Here is a 22,661-nt window from a genome sequence, read left to right as displayed (position 1 = left end):
GACTTTCACTCTGTCGCCCAGGCTGGAGTGCAATGGCGCGATCTCGGCTCACTGCAACCTCTGCCTCCTGGGTTCCAGTGATTCTCCTGCCTCAGCCTCCTGTGTAGCTGGGATTACAGGCATACACCACCATGCCCAGCTAATTTTGTATTTTTAGTAGAGACAGGGTTTTACCATGTTGGTCAGGCTGGTCTTGAGCTCCTGACCTCAGATGATCCACCAGCCTCAGCCTCCCAAAGTGCTGGGATTACAGGCGTGAGCCACCATGCCCGGCCGGTGAGGGGCACTCTTGTAGGTGTGGCCACTGGGTGGTTTGTGGGCAGGGAGGGTTTACCACAAGTGCTGCTGTCAGGAGCCAGTTCATTGGGCCATCCAGGGCTTCTTACAATGCCAGCTCAGATATGGGTCTGCAGGCCTGGACGTGCGGTCCCATAGGTGAAGCCAAGCCCCCAGGTGCAATGCGAGACCTCCTTAGGTGCAGGAAAGACACCTCCTGCTCATCCGCATTACTGGGCAGATGTGCCATGAACACACCTCAGCCTCCACTCCAGAGACACAACCACTTGGTCTCCCCACTTACAGAGCCAGCCAGCGAGGGGAAGGGGGCTTAATACTCACCAAGCACCACTAGGTGCTTGAGAAACGTCCAGGGCGTCACACACAGAGCCTCACCAAACCCACTGGCTCTGATGGTGAGGATTAGCCTCTGATGTAATGCAAAGAAACACTGGCTTCCAGTTGGGTTGTCCTGTGTGGAAGCCATAGCCCCATGTGGGTATTTCACTATAAATGTTAATTAGTTGAAATTAAACAAAATTAACAATTTGGTTCCTTAGTGGCACCAGCCTCATTTCAAGTGCTCGCTGGCAGCCTGTGGCCAGCAGCGACCATATTGGAGAATGGAGACACAGGACATTCGTATCACTAAGAAGTTTCAGTAGACAGCATTGCCGTAGGGAACAGGGCGCCTCCCCAGGACACCACCTGGCTAGTAAGAGAATGATCAGCGTTCTGAACGTACATCTGATGTCTGAAAAGCCTTGAGGTTCTAGTCCTAGTTCCAGCTCTTATTAGCTTTTTGACCTTGACCAAGCCATGTCACCATTGGGAGCCTCCATTTCCTCATCTGGAAAAGGGGTACACAAACAGCACCCACCTATGGGTTGAAGTGAGAAAGAACCATGCTGCTGCGGTGTGGAAGTGCATTGGCCCAGAGGGAGAAATAAATGAAAGGAACTTACACAGAGCACTTGTGGCAGGCGCTCTCAATAAAGTGGCTCATTTAATTCTAACAGCACTGTAAAGAGGTACTATGTCACCCCATTTTACAGGTGAGTCAAATGCCTTGCGAGGCGATGCCCCCAGGATCACAGAACTAGAACCTGAGCCCTGTCCACTCTGAGGCCTGTGCTTGTCGCACCCTAGACCTCAGAATCACATGGTCTTTTCTCAAAAACCTAGAAGTAGAACTGGGGTGGCCGGTGTTGGTGAAAGGAGGAGCCCCATCCCCCTCCTGAGGAGGGTCCCCAGTTCAGCATAGGCATCTGGGGGGGAACCTGCCATCAGGGGCCAGAACTCAGGTCTAGCTCTGCAGCTAGTTAGCCCCCTAGCTCTATCCCCATTCCGAGCCTCAGTTTCCTCCTCCATAAAGTATGGGGGGGCGCTCAATAAGAATGCCCCCACATTTCCTTCCAGCTCTCACCAGCTACAGTGTAAAATATTCACTTCTCAAACATTGCTGCTGAAACAAAACCCAAACCCAGGTCAAACACAGTGGCTTCCACCGGTGGCCGTAATCACAGGTTCCCAGAAAGGAGCAGGTCAGCCTGGAGACATTCAATTTGGGAAATCACCACCTTGACCTGAATGAAACTGGCCCTGGACTTTGAAGTGGTAGTGAGCGGCTCTTCCATGCTATAGGTTCAAGTGCAGCGTGAACAGGGGACAAGGGGGCAGACAGGCTTCCAAGCTCTGGAGAGCCAGAAGCCAAGGTGGTGGTGTGCCTGTCCCAGCCACCTGGAGACAGAGAATCCAGCCCCTGCCTCCAAGGAGGCTGCTGCCCTTTGTGCAGGTGCTTCATGAACTCAGTTTCTAAAGAGATATGGAGGGTTGGACATGGTGACTTATGCCTATAACAACCCCAGTGCTTTAGGAGGCCAACGTGGGAGGATTGTTTGAGGCTGGGAGTTTGAGACCAGCCTGGACAACATAGTGAGATGCCATCTCTACAAAAAATTTAAAAATTAACTAGGTGTAGCGGCACGCACCTGCAATCTCAGCTACTTGGGAGGCACAGGGGCTGGAGAGTTGCTTGACCCCAGGAATTGGAGGTTAGAAAGAGCTATAATCTCACTAAGGCACTCCATCTTAGGAGACAGAACAAGACCTTATCGCTAAAAATAAATAAATAAAGATACTTGAAGCTTTTCCAAATGACAGATTAACCTCTCAGGAGATTCATTTTACTTACGAAACACAGATGCTTCGGAACATAAAGGCTGCATGTTCGAAGGCTCCTTGACTTTTGTATATGATTGTTTATAGTGACTGAAGCTATTGATAAGACACCAATTTGTAGAGGCTTTAGCTTCCTGAGTACATTTGAATCTGTGATCTCATTTCACATAATGAGCTCCTTGTGGGCAAAGCAGGGTTCGTGGAGCCCCCAACTTGACAGACAGAAATAGCCTCAGAGACGTGGAAGGGCTGGAGACAGACACTCATCCAGTTCCTGCGTTGACAGATTCCTGCAGGATCTGTTATCATTTCATTTGGAGATCTTGGGCATTGCTTCCTTTTGCTTAATTTCCAGGATGCTTTTGAAGAAATACATTTCAAATTACAAGAGTAGTTACCGTTGTAATCATACACTTACCATATACCAGGCATTATCCTAGGGGCTTTGGAAACATTCCAATTTTATCCGAACCCCAATCCTAAAAGACAGATGTTATCTTCCCATTTTATAGAGAGAGAAACTGAGGATGGAAAAGTTAAGCAGCTTCTCCAAGGTAGCGAAGCCAATAAGAGGCCAATGAGATGTGAATGCATGTGTCTAACTTAACTGCCTCCCATTTGAGAAGAGTATTGCTGTGACATTACCAAGTGTCGATTTCCTATGTCATATAAAATTGGGGGTGAGGCCTGTTGTCCTGGCTTTGTCTGCTAAGAGAACTGTGCTTGAATGTTGTTTTCTCTTTTCCTTAATTTATACAGTTGTGGCCACCCTGTAAAAGCTTATTCTTAAACTTGAAAACATGGTGTCACAGCTGGTAATTTTAGACAGGAGTGGAGAGAGAAGGAAGAAACAGAGACCAAGTGGGAAGAAGGCGTGGGAGGAAGAGAGAGCAGCGGCTCCAGTGAGGCTTTCAGGTCCAGCCAGGGCTTCCTTGACGGGAGGCCAGCTGTCCTCTCTGTCCTCCCTCCCTCCACTTTTCAATCCAATTGCCCTTCCACATTCAGCCTAGGTTTACACAAAGACCCTAAGCATCTGGGAACAATTTAATTCTCTTAAAATCCACTAATACTTGAAAATACCTTTCCAACCATTTCCCTAAATGGAAAAAGAGAGACAGAGAGAGAGAGAGAGACTCCTTTTAAACACATATTCAGCAATGACAAGCTTGGTGATATCCAAGATTAATCCAGAACTACATGTCTGAACATTAGTGCTATATAACCAAAATGCCAAATTCTAGACTTCTCACTAACAGGGAAGATAGTTGTATATGTACATAGGTGAAATTGATTCAAGCACCTTTTGCAAAACAACCTGAAACTAACATGAGGCTATCTCTGAGTCCCAGGCTCTTCCACAGGGAGGATCATACAATGTACAGAAATGCACAGCCAGTCTCTGTACGTTCCATTCTATACATTTCTATACATTGTGAGTGCCTGCTTCTCAGAGTGAGAAGAGTGCCTGCTTCTCAGAGTGTGGGACACACAGACCCCCATGGGTGTGAAGTATGGCTGGAGGTAGGCAAAGCCACGGGATATCCATACCACATCCATTAGCAATGCCAATTTGACTTCATAAGATGGACAATAAAGCACTCAACAAATTTATGCTATCTTCCTGGACATGTGTATGAGATTAGGTTATCAAACTAGCCTGTCACTAAAATAGAAAAACACACATTTCTTAGATATTGAATCTGATATGTGGTATCAGCCCTATTCAAATCGGTAGAATCTTCAAAATGCAATCCACAGAAGCATAGCACCTGATAACTAGCAAGATCATAAAAAACCTGATTTTGCTTTGCTTTGTTCTGGAGGTAACTTGAAACAGTATTTTGATGGTGAAATACAATATAATATGGTACACAAAGATACTCAAGAGTGTTACAATGAAACACAATCTCAAAATTTTAACTTGTAGCAGATCACTCTGGGCTGTGCAGTATGGGGTATGAAAGAATTCACTCTCCTCGGCCATTGAAATATTTTAGCAGAGAAAGAATTCAACACTGGGAAAGAAAGACAGTCAGGTTGAAGTTTCAACCTCAGGAGAACAGACTGAGATCCCAAAACCATCTCCACACTGAAGAGAGATATAATCATGCAGGTCACTGCACCAGAAATGACTATCACAGAACAACAGGGAATCTAACACCCACTGGGCACCAGAACGGGCATGCTCTGGCACTTGAATCAAGCATCTCATTTAACCCTCATGGCAATTCTTCGAGGCAGGTACAACTGTTGTCATCCCCATTCTACAGACGAACAAACTGAGGTTAGGTATGTAATTAGTAAGGAGCAGAGCTGGGGTGTGAATTCAGAGACCTGTCCCTGAAATTCATCGCCACCACAGCTCCTGGCAGTGTCCACCGAAGTCTGGCCACCCAGCCTCCCCCAGACTGCTGCTGACTGTCACCATCAAAGACAACACCTGCCCCTCCCAGGAAGTACAGCCCCTGGCCTGGCAGGACTTCCTCCGAGACCTGTCCAGGTCTACGGACACTGGCTTCCTCATGGTGGATGGGTTCACAAGCACTGAAGTTCAGAGCCTCCGCCTCAAGAGAAAGAAGCATTCCCAACCTCGCAGGCTGGATGAGAGAGTCCAATCTGAATTTTTTCCAAAAACTCTCAACCAATGTTAGGAAGCCTTTTCCCCAAGAGCCCAAAGTACAGGGAAGGGCAATTTTTTACAACCCTATTTCCTTCAAAGACCAAGGAAAAGCAGCTTCTGGAGGCAAATGATCCAAATAGAATGTGAGCCAGGTATTCAAAAGCCACATATGACATTTTTTAAATTTTGGGAGCCACATTAAAAAAAAAAACAGAAAAAAAGAAATAAGTGAAGTTAACTTTAGCCCAATAGATATTTTAGCCCAACAGATCCAAAATATTATTGTTTTGCATATAATTAACATATTCAAAATGACTAGTGATGTATTTTCTTTTTTTCGTCCTAATTTTCAACATTGGGTGTGTATTTTACACTTACAGCCCATCTCCATCCACACGTAGCCAGGAGCTGCTATACCAGACCGAGCAGCTCTAGAGAGTACAAAAGTCTCAGCAGGAACAAAGTGAATTGGAACACCATCAGAACCTAAATTTCCACTGCTGTTAACACCATAATCAGTCATGCAACTTCAGCCATGAAGATCTGTTTCTAGGCTGGGTATGGTGGCTCACGCCTGTAATCACAGCACTTTGGGAGGCGGAGGCAGAAAGATTGCTTGAGCCCAGAGTTCAAGACTAGGCTGAGCACCATGGTGAAACTCCATCTCTACAAAAAATTAAAAATAAGCTGAGCATGGTGGCACACACCTGTAGTCCCAGCTACTAGGGAGGCTGAAGTGGGAGGATCCTGGGGTGGTCGAGGCTGCATTGAGCAGAGATTGTGCCACTGCACTCCAGCCTGTGTGACAGAGTGAGACCTTGTCTCAAAATAAATAAATACATGAATAAATAAATAATTTTTTAAGGATTTGTTTTTAGTTTTTAAAGAGTTTTGACAGCACTAAAAACATTAAAGAGTGTTTTGAGGGCACTAAAAATCTGCTAAAATGAAAATATACTAAAATACGAAATAATAATTGGTAGGTATTCTGGTTGTGAATTTTTCTCCATCTACTTTCCGTTTTTTTTTTTGAGACAGAGTCTTATTCTGTCACCCAGGCTGGAGTGCAGTGGCGCGATCTTGGCTCACTGCAAGCCCCGCCTCCCGGGTTCACGCCATTCTCCTGCCTCAGCCTGCCAAGTAGCTGGGACTACAGGTGCCTGCCACCACACTCAGCTAATTTTTTGTATTTTGTAGTAGAGACGGGGTTTCACCGTGTTAGCCAGGATGGTCTAAATCTCCTGACCTCGTGATCCGCCCACCTCGGCCTCCCAAAGTGCTGGGATTACAGGTGTGAGCCACCTCACCCAGCCCTTCTCTATCTACTTTTCTATACCTCACAGGTATTCTGGAAAAAATCGATAATTTATAATACTACTTTATAAATTTTAATTGTACAATTTAAAGTAATTAAAACAATGAGTACAATATTTATTGTACTGCTATATGTCTGGCCCTGCGTTCTTCAAGAAGGTGCTAACATGTCTAAGGACTCTGAAAAAGAAGGCCCTGATATGGTCATTTTTGGGGTGGGGAAGACTTTTCCAAGCTAGACAGATATTTCTCCTGCCCCTGAACTGGGAATATAAAAAATACATAACAGCAAAGGCTGCAGGAAATTGTACCCTAAGTCAGTAGCAGAAAAGGGTGTCAAATGCAGATTAAACTGGCATCTGTTTGGCCAGCACACGCCCACATCCACATTGGCCCAGAGCTATGGGAGTCACTACTGACAGGCAGCAGAGGCAGCTGGGTGTCAGTGGAAGTGTTCAGACTCGAAAAACAGGTGATCGTGCATTCTTTCCGAACGTGCAAAATATGAATCAGATCATTTATAAAATGCCTGCAGCTGTTTGGTAGGGTACACAGGTACTAATTTAAAGTCTGATTCCACCCTACTCATACACACAAGTGTATATGCATGTGTGTGTGTGCACACACAGCACCAGAACAGCCAAAGGCCTAGGGAGGCGGAAAGTTTGTTCACTGTGTGTCTGTGTACGTGCACAATATCTCCATCTCCCCAAAAGGATGAAACTTTGAGCAGCAGTTTCTGCACAACACTAGGTGGCATTTCACGTAGAAAAGAACAGGCAGGCACACTGCAAGTGCGAAAGTCACTTGTTCATGGTTACATTTACACTCCTTGAATCTGGAGATCTCCTGGAGTGTGACTGCTGTTGGTGAGCCATTCCTGCTTCGCAGACAAAATCAGCATTGAACCCATTTGCATCAAGACGTAATGAACTAGATGAGCGGGTGCCTAGAGATGATGCAGCAGGTATGGGGCTGGGGTATGATATCTAGGGGCTGTAGGGTTTCTTTCTGTGGGGATGAAAATAACCTGAAATTGATTGTAGCCATGATTACACACTGTGAATATACTACGAGCCACTGAATCGTATGAGTGAATTATATGGTATGTGAATTGCATCTCAGCAAATATTTTTTCTTTTTTGAGACAGGCTCTCTGTCACCCAGGGTGGAGTGCAGTGGCACAAACACGGGTCACTGCACCTTCACCTTCTGTGCTCAAATGATCAATCCTCCCAACTCAGCCTCCCAAGTAACTGGGACTATAGGCACATGCCACTGTGCCTGGCTAATCTTTGTATTTTTTCTAGAGATGGGGTTTCACCAAATTGCCCAGGTTGGTCTCAAACTCCTGGGCTCAAGTGATCTTCCTGCCTTGGCCTCCCAAAGTGTTGATATTACAGGCGTGAGCCACTGTGCCCAGACTGACTTTTTAAATTTAAGGTAATAAATTAAACTCAAGTATGAAAGCAACTCATTCAATCCCTTTTCCAACAACGGAGCTTTTAGTCATCCCAGGTACTGCTGTACCTGTACATAAAATGGGAATGGCCATTTGCTTCTTTCTTATGTAAGAACTCGGGCTGTATAAGGACTACTCTCCTTTACAAAACATCCAGTGTGTCTATATCTAAGGAAGCCACCATGGACTTCCAAAGACCAATATCTTTCACTGACCTTTCTGTTCCTTCTGCACCTCTGGTCTCATCTGAAGTAACTTTATCCATGACTCTTGGAGCATCCTTCTTAGGAACCAAAAGTAAGATGGATGGGCCAGGCCTGGGGCTCTCTCTGGGATAATGAAAGAAAGCAATTGATAGGATATTGTAGATAGCAGGGCATTTCTCCCCATGTCCTACTGAAAAAAACAGATTTCCCAATTAAAGTTTTAAGTGGCTACTACAAAAAAAAATCCCTAGGATAAAGGGCCCCCTGCCTAAATAAATCCAGATTCAAAAGCAGATGTATCTGGACTCCAGAAAAACATATGACTGACTAACCTACCACCTAATAGTGCACAGCCAGTCAGTAAACAGTTGATACTTTGCCAGTGGTTTAAGTTAGATGAATTAAGGAACACAAGAAAAGGAACATAGTCAACAACTCCCAGCCTCCAACCATGGTTCTCACATTTTTCAGAGCCTCAGGACATCCAGAGGGGGTAAGCAGGTTCATTTAGCAATTAGATATGGAAAACTCAGATTTTAGAAAACAACTCGCCTATGCAACTGACTCCTAAACATCAGGCTGGGAATCACCTTTGAAACTGACCACACATTCCCATGGGAATTTTTTCATTTAAGTACCTGTCAGCGTGGAGCTCTTCTGGAGCCAAATGTTGCAGCTTTGGGTCATGAGTTTCATCAGGTTCTGGAGGTGAGGAGACGCACACCTTCCTGTCCCCAGCTGGAACGGGGCACTCAGGCCCTGGCTGCTCCTCAGCCTGCTGGGGCCTGGCTGGGTTGTCCCCATGAAGGGCAGCTGTACCCTCCATCCCCTGAGCCTTGTCAGAGCAGGCTGGGTCCTGAGAGCTTCCTGGCAGTGCCAAGTCATCAGCCACAATGGAGAACGCCCTCGTAGTACCTGCTTCAGGCAGGTCACCGGACGCACATGCCTGTGTCTCAGCTGTGCTCAGGGTGATGTCACCCTCTGCTTCCCGAGCAGCGCCTGCCACCTTGCCAGGCTCCAGGGGAGTGTCTGCCACTTCTCCAGTTGGTGGTGCAGGGATGCTCTGGTTGCCCAGGGCATTTTGCGTTTCCAAAATGCCAGCAGTGACTCCGGGCCTCCTTTCACCCCCAAGCGTGTCAAGGGTCCTGGGTTCACTGTTGGCCTCAGGCACAGTCAAAACCTCCCCCTGGGGAGAAGGGGCTTCCAGGGCACAGGTGGACCTTGGCACATGTCCTGGAACCCCTGTGTGAGCAAAGTCCCCAGGACCATCTTCTCCGTGTGGACTGTCGCAGGCAGATGTTTCCTGGTGCTGCTTTCCAGAAAGAATTCTGTCTTGGGCCACGGCCTCTTCTCCATGGCTATGGGGAGCCACCTGGAAGGCAGCAGCTCTCTCCACAGGGAGCTCCTGAGTAGCTGCTGGTGAAGGAAGACCTGAAGCTAATTCCTGCCTGCTCCTCTCCGGCTGTGAGTGAGCCTGGCCTTCCAGGCCTGGCCAGGCTGCCCCAGGTCCCTCTGGCTTCTCATCTTCCCTCAGTGTGGGTTGGACACCTGCCATCTCCTTCCCCACACCGGCACCTGGCAAGTTCTGCTCCCAGGTCAGCCCTGCTGGACCCAGAAGCTTGTCTGAAGCTGGATCCTGCAGAGCCTCATCCTGCAGGGAAATCTCAGCCTCTCCAGCCAACTCTTGCTTCTTCTCCACCTGGAGTTGAGCAGGAGGTGCAGGGAGAGGGGTGACATCCACTCCTGGAGGCCCATCTAGAAGCTTCTCTGGGCCCAATGGCCTGGTGAGGTCTTTACCCACTGCACTCATCCCAGCTCCTGCCTTTTCTCCAGGTTTGGTCACAGGCTCCGAGTACAGGCTTCTCGAAGATCTTGGCGATGTGTTCCCTGAAGTCTGGGAAGCCAGCGAGGGTGGCGATTTGCTCGGAGCTTGTGTCCACACCACCTGATGTGCCCTGCCTTGGGTCCTGGGAGGGCTCTCCCATCCTCTCCATGCTGCCCTCTGTCTCTCCTGCTGCATCACCTGCCATGCCCTCCTCGCTGGCCTTGGCACCTGCACCCAGAGCTGTTGCTGCTTTCTCTTCCCCTGTTGCCTGCTTGCCCTTCGCCGGAAGTGGCATCCGGTCCAGGCATGGCATGGAGTCCACAGGTCCCTCAGTGGTTCTGGCTTTGGGGCTGCCACTGCTGGCTTGCACTGCAGAGATTTCCCCACCTTCAGCTCCTGGTTGCAAGAGGGGGGTGAGGGAACCAGCAGACAGCTGCAAGGACACAGCATTTTCCAAGGCAAGCGGGGGCTCCCCTACAGGACAGGGGCTTTCACCAGGAGCTCTGGGGCCTGCAGAGGAAACAGCTTTCACTCCACTGTCTTCTGCTCCTTTCTGGGCAGCACTGTCGATGTGCAGGTAAGGGGTGTCCGGAGCAGCCACTTCTGGTGGCCCAGACAACAGGAGCTCCTTTGGGTCTGGGACAGCCTGGTGTGTAGAAATATCCACGGTGCTCCTGGGAATCTCATCCAGCTCTCTGGCTAGCAGCAAGGCATCCTGGCAGCTGGCCGTGGGCTGCTCAGCTTGGCAGGACTCACGGAGGGCAGAGGTAGAAGTTTCCTCCCCGGAGGTAAGGTAGTGCTCAGTCTGAAGGAAGCCACCTCTCAAAGTAGCTTCTCCGGGTTTCTCTGGAGCCTGCTGCTTTCTTGAGTCTCCTGCATCAGCGCTGCCACCAGTCTCAGCAGTCCCCGCTTCACCACCTTGCTCCCCAGCTGATGGGAAACTTGCAAGAAGCTCTGGGGCCTCTGCATCCAAAGTGGTCGGGCACTCCATTTTCTGCTGCGGGGCCGGCACTAGTTGCTGCCTGTCTTCCTGGGTTTCATCACATCCCTCTGTCTCTGGGGCATCCTGGGTGGGTGTGACTCCGGGACTGGCGGGCACCAGGGCTGGCAGGCAGGGAACTGCATCCAGGAGAGCTACTGAGTCAGGCTGACAAGGTGGGGCCTTCCCTGTGTTTCCACTTGCCACCTCCCTCTTACTCAAGCCCCAGCGTGAGGAACAACCCTCAGCTGCTTCAGAAGCTCCTGCCTCCCTTTGCCATGCTGCTTCATGCTGGCGGCCTTCTTCCAAGGCATCGGTCAATGCCTGTTGAGACTTGTTTGGCCCCTGCCCAGTGCAACAAGTTTCCTTTCTGCTCAAGTTCCCTGCAAGAGAAAAGTCTTTTAAGACATCTGCTGCTGGAAGTGAGACCCTTGAGGACTGACCATCACCACACGCTCCCTCTGGCTGCTTCTCCCCTAGTGCAGGCAACTTCTGTCTCATTGGTGCTGACAATTCTGAATCTTCTGTTGGAGAACTCTCCCAAAGCGTGTCAGTGGGGGATGAAGTTGGAGTATCTGACAGGGTGCCTTTGGGGAGTTCACTTTGAAGTTCCGATCCCAAAGCCTGCTCCTGTCCTCCATGAGTGGGCAAGTTCATATCTTCCTGAGGTTCCACAGGTACATGGATTTGGGAAGAATCTGCTCCCTGGTCCTTAAAACCTGGATGGCTTGGAGAAGTCTCCTTCCCATTTTCAGGTGGCTGGGCCTGCTCCGTGAGCACGTCAGAGACTGATGCCTCTGGGTCTGCCTGCAATGGCTGGAGATGCTTCTCAGAAGATAGTAGGGGCCATTCGGATGCAGCTCCTCTTATCCAGCCTTCCCCATGGCAGGACGGGATTCTCTGCTGATCTTGGTCCAGGATGAGCGCCGTGAGCCCCAAGTCTGCTGCCAAGTTCTCCCCCTTGGGTGGATGTGGAACCCCAGCATGAAATTCCTGTTTCGATGCATCACACCCCGGCCCATGGGGTTGATCTGGGGATGTCAGCAAGCCCTCCCCATCACAGCTGCCCATCTTCCTTATTTCCAATGTGCTCTCATCCTTCCTGGGCTTTGGGTGCAACCTCTGCAACAGGAGTTGGCAGAAAATCTGATTTTTCTGGTTCTAAAGTCAGGAAAGGCTCCATTCTTCCCAATCCTTCCCTGTTCTGAAGGGTGGCAGGACATCTGGGCTGTAATCCTGACCCCTCCCAGATGGCTCCTTCGGGAACAGTGGGCTCACCAGCTCCATCTGGCACAGGGGGCAGAACAGGGTCCTCCTCACCCAGCTTGTGTGGTAAGCCAGATGCATCGGCCTCTGCTTGTCTGGGAGTGGGGCCCATCCGTGTGCCCAGCACCCCCCTTTCTGGGTGTCTGTGCTGAGTGTGAGCTGGGATGGTCTCTGCTCTTTGCATCACTGCTTGGCTTTGAAAGCTCATCTTTGCCTACTTCCGGATCACACTTGCTGCTGAAAGCCTCAGAGTCCTCTCCTTGCAGGTTCCCTGGGTCTCCACCATCAGGTGGCTCTGGGGCTTCCTCCTTTCCTCCAGGGCTGTCACCAGGTGATCTGCTTCCTTCTTTAGCCACGGCTTGGCTTGTGGCATCTTCATGGGCCTGGGCTCCATCCATTGGCCCCAGTGGCCCTCTGGTACTTTCACTTGGTGCACTGGGAAGAGGAGGGGGTGGTACTCCTTGTTGGACCGCATGGCTTTGCTCCATGTTCGAGTGCTCTCCCCTTTCCTGGGGTGATGGGGCAGGAACCTCTCCAGGGCTCCCTTCTGGATGCTCTCCCTTGCTTCCAAGATCTGATGCTTGCCTCTCCAGTCCCACCAACCCTGCATCCACCACCTCTTTGGCTGCATCTGCAGAAACTTGCGTCCCGGCCTTGGAAACTGATTCCCTGGACAATGATCCGGGTCCTTCTATGGCAATAGGAATCTGAGCAGCTGGGAGTGAAGTGAGGCTTGAAGCTGGATGTGCTTCCTCAGTCAGAGTGAGCAGGGAGGGTTCAGGGCTCACAAGCAAACCCCCTTCAGGTCGTCCACCTGCTGCCACACAGACAACTTGACTGGACTCGGTTCCTTGCATCCCTATCTGTGGGTGACCCTGAACATCACTGGTATCCAAAGCCTCTTTCCCAGAGCCCCCAGCCCCTGGCACCAGGGCAGGACTTGGCGAGCCCCGGGGCAACTCTGTGTGTGGCAGATGTGCTCCCACTGGCTGCTGGCAGCTCTCCTGGGAAGTGGCATTCACTTCTGCTTCTGGGACAGCCCCCAAATTGCTCCTAGGGAGATGGCAGGCCCTGAGGAATTCCAAGTCATCTGTTAAATACTGAGGTGGCACCTCCCCTTGGCCTGTTACTCTGTCTGAGACTCTTGGGGCTGGATCTTGTGGGATCAGGGCCTCGGGTTTTAGGGGGGGCTTCTCCAAGACAGTTGAGCTTTCTGTGCCCAGCTGGGCTGCAGCAGGGGCCTCAGGGGCCACTTGCACAGAAGCCACCCCCTGCCTGGACTCTACAGGGGGAAAGCCACCTGCAGCCTCTTTCCCCTGGGATTCTAAACCACCAGGCTGGTCCCCCTTTCCACACAGCTTTGCCTTCACTGGCTCTGTGAGGGGTACTGGTGACATTCCAGGTGACTGGTCAGTGCCACTGGAGAAGGAGAAGAAGGATTTCTGTCCCTCTTCCTTCGGTTCTCTGTCTCTTCCAGCACTGGGGATGGCAGCAACCTCTTGGTCTTGAGTAGAGCTGTCCCTCTCACTGGGAAATGCTGCCGCGATGTCCCCCGGGGCATTTGGGGCAGGTTCCCTCCTGGGAGACTGAGTCTGAGGACCATCTTCAGGTGTCGCTGCTGGGCTTGCCAAGCAACCTTCTGGGGGACACTCAGCAAAGGGCATGGAGGACGAGGGGTGCTCTCGCTCCTGGGGTGGTGGTGGGCTGGGCAGTAAAGAACGTGCTGGCCCCCTGGCTCTCTGTGGGTCCTTCCTTGGCTCAGTCACCTCTGGAGACACAAGGCATGGATCCAGGCTGGCAGAACTCTCAGAAGCAGTGCAGAAGCCTCCAAGCCCAACGCTGCCAACCCTGAAAACATTTAATGTTTCATTGGTTATCATGGATGCCAAGGACAGAGCCACATTGCAGGCAGGTCACCCCCCACCATCCCCACAAAAGGCCACCAAGTGCCCAGACCACAGACACAGCATCCTCATGCAGCTCATTCCTCTCTGTGAGAGCCCCCTGTACCCCTCCCACAACCATTATGCATGCCCTCGTTTCCCCCAAAAACCACTGCAGGGCATCTCAAACACAGTGTGGACCTTCCATGCTGGTCAGCAGTGAATACAGAAATGTGGCAACTCATTCATAATAGTCTAAAATGCGGGAAACCCAAAAAGGTTTTGTTTGTTTGTTTGTTTAAGACAGGGTCTTGCTCTGTCACCCAGGCTGAGGTACAGCAGCACAACGACAGCTCACTGCAGCTTCAGCCTCCTCGGCTCAAACAATCCTTCCACCTCAATCTCCCAAGTAGCTGGGACCACAGGTTTGCACCACCACGCCCAGCTAATTTTTAAATTTTTTGTAGAGATTGGTTCTCACTATGTTGCCCAGGCTGGTCTCAAACTCAAGCAATCTTCCCACCTCAGCCTTCCAAAGTGCAGGGATTATGGTCGTGAGCCACCGTGCTGACAATCCAGAAGGTTGTTAATAAGAGTAAATCATAATAGGGATTTGAACCAGTCCTGTGAAGATTCTAGGCCGGTCCCCAGCACCCCTAGAGATCCTTAGATGTTCAGGAAAAAGCACAAGTTAGCAAAGCCAGGCTTTGAAATAAAGAGCGATTCCTGGTAAGAGTTAACTTGATTCTTCACATTTAACAGGTGGGACAGTGACAGGCATAACCCAAAAATCATTTATATTTGGCCATGGAATTTCTGCACATGACCTATGTATAACTCTTGGGAGCTGAATCACCTTCATATCCATATTTGTCTTAACTTGAACACATTTATCTGGGTAATGTGTGAGGAAAAAAATGAAACTCAGGGAACTTGGGGGAACTTGACTCCAAATTTTGGACTTGCTACACATAACTAACTATCCAGTTATTATAAAATGGCTTATTACATGCTGTATTTGGACTATGTTGCTCATTCTACATAGTTTTAATGCTGTGCATTTTTTTTTTTCTCGAGACGAGTCTCACTCGGTTGCCCAGGCTGGAGTGTAGTGGCACAATCTCGGCTCACTGCAAGCTCTGCCTCCCGGGTTCACGCCATTCTCCTGCCTCAGCCTCCCGAGTAGCTGGGACTACAGATGCCCGCCACCACGCCCGGCTAATATTTATTCTTTTTTTTTTTTTTTTTTTTTTTTGTAGTTTTAGTAGAGATGGGGTTTCACCGTGTTAGCCAGGATGGTCTGGATCTCCTGACCTTGTGATCTGCCCGCCTCGGCCTCCCAAAGTGCTGGGATTACAGGCGTGAGCCACCATGCCCAGCCAATGCTGTGCATTTTTTAATTTTAAAAATAATATATGGCCAACACAAAGTTTGAAAAATGTAGGAAAAAAATAAGAAAAAATACTGCTACATGCTTGCCACTTTCAGAGTTCTAGTGAACTTCCTGATTTTTCCTACACAATTGTTTGGGGGTATAATTCTTGTTATTTTTACATAATTGTGATTCTATATACTTGTTATGATTATATATATTCTAGTAACAAGAGAAATTCCTCAAGACAAAGTTAATGGAAGTATGGTTTTTCTAAAGCTTTTACCATTTTCTTTAAAGTTATTATAGGGGAAATATCAAAGGAAAATTTAGGGAATCTTTTTGTAACTGTTTGCTACATGCACACATATTCGCACACACATAAGCCCACAGTGTTCTGGATGGGGCTAGTGGAAAGAGTCTCCTCTCAATGTCCACTACCAAAATTCCAGTTTTCCACACCAGGCAGTGCACATGCATCCATACAGGAGGGATGCATACAGTGAGGTGGTGAGATGCATTCTTGTCAAATTTTTAAAATATGTGCTATGAACTGCATTGTGCCCCCATTCAAATCCATATGTTGAAGCCCTAACCCCCAATGTGACTGTATTTGGAGATAGGCACTTTAAGGAGGCAATTGGGGTTAAGTGAAGTTATAGTAGTGAGACCCTAATCTGATAGGACTGGTGTCCGTCCTTTATTAGAAGAGGAAGAGGCCAAGTGCGTGGCTCACACCTGTAATCCTAGTGCTTTGGGAGGTTGAGGCAGGCAAACTGCTTGAGCTCAGGAGTTCAAGACCAGCCTGGGCAACATGGTGAAACCCTATCTCTAAAAGGAAATATAAAAATTAACTGGGCATGGTGGTGCACAGCTGTAGTCCCAGCTACTAAGGAGGCTGAGGTGGGAGGATCACTTGAGCACCGGAGGTTGAGGCTGCAGTGAGCTGAGAACATGTCACTGCACTCCAGCCTGGGCAACAGAGTGAGACTCTGTCTCAAAACAAACAAACAAACAAACAAACAAAAAAAGGAAAGGAAGAGACACCAGGAATGCACACACATAAAGGAAAAGCGATGTGAGAACACCAAGAGCAGGTGTCTTCTGCAAGCCAGGAAGAAAGGTCTTACCAGAAACCAACTCCACCAGCACGATGACCAGGACTTCCAGCCTCCAGAACCAGGAGAAAATACATTTCTGTTGTTTAAGTCACTCAGGCTGTGGTGTTCTCTCATGACAGCCCGAGCAGACTACTACCATAGACAGGTAGTATTTACTGTCCTATCCTTTCAACATTTTTGAGGTTTCAATTTTTCCAAAATAAAAAGTTGGGAAAATAATAACGGATGAAATTCACTAGGCCTCAGTGCTTTGTGTGGACTATCTCATTTAGCCCTGCCAACAGCTGTGCAAGGTGGGTACCACCCTCGCCACTTGCAGATGAGAACCCTGGAGAACAGAGGCTAAGCATGGATCTCAACGTGGACATCTGATTCCACTGGCCGCAATCTTCTTATTCACTCCGCTATGCAGAATAAATAAAAACTTCCAAGGAAGGCAAGAGCCTCTTCCCCCAGCCCCATTCCAGCCTCTCTGTCCTGCCCCTCACCTCTGAAGTACATGCGGTGTCATTTGACATCCCTGAAGGAGGTGTGTACACAGCACCACCCCTGCCCTCATCTTTATCTAATGGCTGTTCCTGCACATGGGACATGGGGATGGTGCCTGAGGACCCAAAAGAGAGCTGGCTACTGTCTCAACCAGATTTGCCTTTTCTGACCCAAAAGAAGCTGACTAGTTCAAAGAAGAGAAAACTCAGAGGGTAAATTATATAAAACCCTCCAATTCACAAATGGTCACGGAGGACACATGGGCCCATGGAGAGCCTTGGCCCGAGCAGGCTGACATCTGGAAAACTACTTGGGGTTTGGGTAAAGTGTCTTGGCCTGGCTTTCTGGAAAGCACCAGGTCCAGAACGAAACCCGATGTCTCCCCAACCAACGTCTTCGCCTCCTCCCCCGCCCCGCCGCCCCTTGCTCCTCCTCCTCCCCCTCCCTTTGCTGCTCAGCATCTGGACCTGGCAATTTTCCTTGTAACAAGCACTTTACATTTCATTATGTCCCACCCATTAACTGAAGTCAAACAGTTTAGTATGTGATAAGATTAATGGTGTGTAATTCAGAAACGAAGTGCTCCTATTTATGTCGGCTTTATCAAGCAGGAAATAAACGAAGCCACTTTCTCATCCATGCCTCTGACAGGAACTGCCAACTTAGGAGAGTATGTGGCTTCCCTTCAGGCTGACTGAAGTCATTACCATCTGGGACAAGATGATAAAGTCTATTTTGGCATCTTGCAAACTTGTGCAGTCTTATCAGGGAGCAACCAGGAACAAATTTTCCATGGAGTATGGGATACACAACAACTCCTCCTAAATAAGAACCCAGACATTGGTTTATTTAGCATAAGCTGGGCACTAGCAATCGCTTTGATTACCCATCAGAAGTAATTTTTAAAGCCAGATTAAAGCTGCTCACCAGGAGCAGATTTGCCTAAGGGCAGGAAAAATTCTAAGAACTGATCTGTTGAGGGCTCTGCGTTAACTGAAGCTTACATAATATACTTTTATGCTTCAAGATTGAGTTGAAATGTGTGGATAGAGGCTCTGCTCAGAATCCACAGGCCAGCACCCTGGGGACTGGGCAGCCAGCACCCTGAATGAAGCCTTTCACCCTGCAGGGGCACTGCGTCTGTGTGAAGGTCAGGGAGGGCCCAGGGACTACAGCCTCCGTCGCAGACCAGATGTTCACAGTACAGTGAAGGGAGAAGCATGGGCAGGGGCTGGCAGGGAGTCATCTGCCACAACCAAGGTCTGAGCAGATGATGGGGACACAGATGGGTTCTTAAATGCATAGTTCTGGAAACACACACGCATGCAATGCTTAAAGGGAGGAAGGAGACCAGCTGCAGAAAACACAAACATGGCCCTTGCACGACTAGGCTTTCAGGAACTGGTAAAACCATAAAGATGGAGAGTTCCCATGTACTAAACACTGACTCAGGCCAGACCCTGCCAGGGCCTTTTTTTTTTCTTTTTTTTTTTTTGGAGACCGAGTCTTGCTCTGTCACCCAGGCTGGAGTGCAGTGGCACAATCTTAGCTCACTGCAACCTCCACCTCCTGAGTTCAAGCAATTCTCCTGCCTCAGTCTCCCAAGTAGCTGGGACTACAGGCGTGCACCACCACGCCCGGCAAACTTTTGTATTTTTAGTAGAGACGGAGTTTCGCCATATTGGCCAGGCTGGTCTCTAACTCCTGACCTCAGGTGATCTGTCCACCTCGGCCTCCCAAAGTGTTAGGATTATAGGCATGAGCCACTGCACCTGGCCTGGGCACTTTTCAGTTACTATTGCATTTAATCCACACAACAGCCTGGTAGAGGGGTGGCCCCATTGCACACACAAGGACATTTTCCCGAAGAAGTTCAAGACAGGACCCAGGGTCAAAGAGCCATTGATGCAAAGCAAGATCGAGCCCTGTGGTGCTGCCTCCTGTTGCCCTGTACTGGCTACCTGCACCAGCCTCTCACCCAAACAGGTGCAGCAGCCCCTTCTCCCATCCTCTCTGGCCCCCTTCATTCTGTTCTGCCAGCTGCGGCCAGAGCAACTGCTTAGAAATCAAAGTCTGCTCCTGTCACCCCACTGTGGCTTCACTTTGCTCTCAGCTGTGGCCCCAACCTCCCTTTCCTGCCTCATCCCGCAAGAAGCTCCCCAGCCATGCATCTGCCTGGAGCCTGCAGCCCTCTGCTCCCCACCAGGTCGCAGCTCCACTCATCGCTTCTCAGGGTAGCCTCCCTGGCCTGGGCTCCCAGGTCAGTTTCTTTCACAGGCCCACCTAGCGCTAGCCACGGTTGCCATCGCTATGGTTGGTGACTGTTTCCCCTACTGGAGTGTAATGCAGGTCAGGCTCTAGACTCCTTTCAATATCATATCCCTGGTGCCTGGCATATAGCAAACAATAAAATGTTGTTGAATATATGAATGTACAAGTGAATGCAAGGATGGACTGATAGTAGGATGGACAGATACAACTGAACCCAAATCGAGGATACTGAATATACAGAGATGCTCCCAAATCATGGTTGTTTCACTAGAAGACAAAGTCTCACTCTGTCACCCAGGCTGGAGTGCAGTGGTGTAATCTCTGCTCACTGCAACCTCCGCCTCCCGGGTTCAGGCAATTCTTGTGTCTCAGCCTCCTGAGTGGCTGGGATTACAGGCTCGTGCCACCATGCCCAGCTAATTTTCATATTTTTAGTAGAGATAGGGTTTTGTTATGTTGGCCAGGCTGGTCTCGAACTCCTGAGCTCAAGTGATCCATCCACCTTGGCCTCCCTAAGTGCTCGGATTATAGACATGAATGAGTCACAGGGCCCAGCCCAGATCATGAACATTCTTTTCTTCCATCAAGCATAGCATTCCAGTAATTCATTGGTCCAAACCCCTCATTTCACAAATGAGGAAACTGACGTCTAGAAAAGGCAAAGTACTTTTTTAATATGTCTGTGAAACAAAGTTAAGGTGGCACTTCTCACCACATACCTCTATGCTCACTGGTAGGTCTAGTGCGTCAGGGCATGTACTGCAAGTAATTTGTGACTAATTATAAAGTACTAAAGCCTATGAATGATTTGTCATTTTCATAAATTACTATAATTCAAAAGATTAGATTTCCTAACATAACATCATCACTGTTACTCGTTGCATTCTGGTGCACTTTCTGGAAAAGGAAAGCCGGGGTAGAATGAAAGTCAGTGGGTTAGTACAATGGATTGAATGAATGTTTTCCCCTTCAAACTCCTCTTGAGTGTTGAAAGGTGGGGGCCTTTAAGAGGTGAAGGTGAATGGGTTGTGAAGGCCCTGCCCTCACGAATGGGTTAATCCATTCATGGATTACTGGGTTATCATGGTGGCTTTATGCGAAGAGGAAGGGAGACTTGAGCTGGGATGTTCATTTCTTTTACCAGTGATGTCCTGCACCACCTCATAACTCTACAAAAGCCCTACCAGCAAGAAGGCCCTCACCAGGAGCAGCCCCTTGCCCTTGGACTTCTCAGCCTCTATAACTGTAAGAAATCAATGTCAGGCACGGTGGCTCACACCTGTAATCCCACCACTTTGGGAGGCCGAGGTGGGCGGACCACCTGAGGTCAGGAGTTCAAGACCAGCCTGGCCAACATGGTAAAACCCTGTCCCTACTAAAAATACAAAAATACAAAAATTGTGGCGGCAGGCGCCTGTAATCCCAGCTACTTGGGAGGCTGAGGCAGGAGGACTGCTTGAACCCGGAAGGCAGAGGCTGCCATGAACTGACATCATGCTACTGCACTCCAGCCTTGGGCAACAGAGCAAGACCCTGTCTCAACAACAACAAAAAGAAATCAATTATTTTTCTTTATAAATGCTCCAGCTTCGGGTATTCTGCAATAAGCAACAGAACACAGACTAAGACTGACGAGCCTCTGAGAACTGCCAACCCAAATAAATGTTAACAGAGGCAACAGCTATGTGGAGACGAGGGGATTCGAGGACTGAAAGGTGATCCCCAGTTCCCCACATTCCTGCCTGGGCCCTCAAATTAGAGACTTTCCCAACACTTCTGAGCTCTCAGTGAAGTATGATGCTTCTGCCATATTCTTTGCCCCTTATGGTCATATCCACTGGAGGAGACTTCTCCAAGTGGTGATATGGGGAGAGCCAGCCCCCGTGAGGCCAGTTTCCCCATGGGTGGGGGTAAGGTGTTCGAGGTCGTTGAGACGAGCTACCCCAATGCAGCCCCTTCTCCTCTCGCAGCCATTTGCCACATGACGAGCTCACTGGGGCCAGCCTTCCCCATCCTTCACGGCACCTGCACTGATGTAGCCTGGGACTTGGCGGGGAAGGGTGGTTCAGGGGGCAGTATGAGGATTCCAGTTTTGGCATCCTGTGGCCTAACCTTGCCGTTGATACCATTGACTTTTCTTCTTTTTCTTTTTCTTTTTCCTTTTCCTTTTTCCTTTTCCTTTTCCTTTTTCCTCTCCTCTCCTCTCCTCTCCTCTCCTCTCCCTCTATCTCTCTCTCTCTCTTTCTTTTCCTTCCTTCCTTCCTTTCTTTTTTTGCAGCAATATTTATTGTGAAGAGCGAAAGAACAAATCTTCCACGGCGTGGAAGGGGATCTGAGCAGGTTGCCCTATAAGGTGGACTTTCTTACCTTTCTCACACTGTGGCATCTATTTCATAATTAAAAGTATGGTGGAAAGGGTTGTGATTAATTAGCTCCCCAAACCCCAACAACATTTAGGATGTCAGAAGTGCTTTATTTTCTCACACATTCTGAGGGCTTGTCAAGATCTGAATTGGCCCATGGGCCATGTTGCGCGAATGACTTCTTCAGGAGAAGGAAGGCTGAGGCCGTGCCCAAAGAAAGGAAATGAAACTCCAGAAGGTTTTCAGTCCTACCCAACATGAAATCAGAATAAAACCAGTTAATTCAGGGACATGCAGATCTTCACAGTGATACAGCTAAGCTTCTGTGGTCACCTGGTCAATTCACTATCTTTATTCCTGTCCTCGGCTTTGCATATTTTTCTCTCCATCAATCATAAGTCTAGTAGGCAAGGTGCTATGTGGTTGTGAATGGTCAGAATTCTCTCCAGCACTCTATTCCCTTTATTTGACCCACTCCCAACTTTCTCTTTTTTCCCTTTTCCATCCCAAGCTGAAAAGACTGCGTAAGAAAGTCTCCTCAAGAATTTCAGTGATTGAGCCAACTCAGATAAATCATTCTGTATCAATCATTAATGACTAACGAAAGTTACATAGGATATGCCCTCCATAGTTTACAACTCTATGCAGAGTTTTTAAAAACTAAACTCAGTGCTTCTCATAATATGATTGCTAGATGTGTAAGAATGAAGCTTCCTAGGCCAGGCACGGTGGATCACGCCTGTCATCCCAGCACTTTGGGAGGCCGAGGCAGGCAGATCACCTGAGGTCAGGAGTTCAAGACAGCCTGGTCAACATGGTAAAACTCCGTCTCTACTAAAAATGCAAAAATTAGCTGGGCATGGTGGTAGGCACCTGTAGTCCCAGCTACTTGGGAGGCTGAGGCACGAGAATCGCTTGAACTTGGGAGGCAGAGGTTGCCATGAGCCAAGATGGCGCCACTGCATTCTAGCCTGGGCAACAGAGAGAGACACTCCATCTCAAAAAAAAAAAAGAGGCCGGGCACGGTGGCTCA

At 48.9% G+C, this 22,661-nt stretch overlaps 1 protein-coding gene across 1 annotated transcript in view; it reads right to left on the bottom strand.

Annotated features, from left to right (window-relative positions):
• TACC2 (transforming acidic coiled-coil containing protein 2) overlaps positions 1 to 22,661 on the bottom strand; it is a 261,013-nt gene that overhangs the window by 158,717 nt on the left and 79,635 nt on the right. Inside the window, 5 exon segments of the mRNA XM_030940741.1 lie at positions 8,069 to 8,182; positions 8,698 to 9,902; positions 9,904 to 11,958; positions 11,960 to 12,220; positions 12,222 to 13,977. Of these exon segments, the coding sequence (XP_030796601.1) occupies positions 8,069 to 8,182; positions 8,698 to 9,902; positions 9,904 to 11,958; positions 11,960 to 12,220; positions 12,222 to 13,977 (5,391 nt within the window).

This window comes from Rhinopithecus roxellana, chromosome 11 (genome assembly GCF_007565055.1).
Source record: "Rhinopithecus roxellana isolate Shanxi Qingling chromosome 11, ASM756505v1, whole genome shotgun sequence".
NCBI classification, from domain to species: Eukaryota; Metazoa; Chordata; class Mammalia; order Primates; family Cercopithecidae; genus Rhinopithecus; species Rhinopithecus roxellana.
Note: the sequence above shows the minus strand (reverse complement) of the source record. Positions and strands in the feature narration are given on the sequence as shown.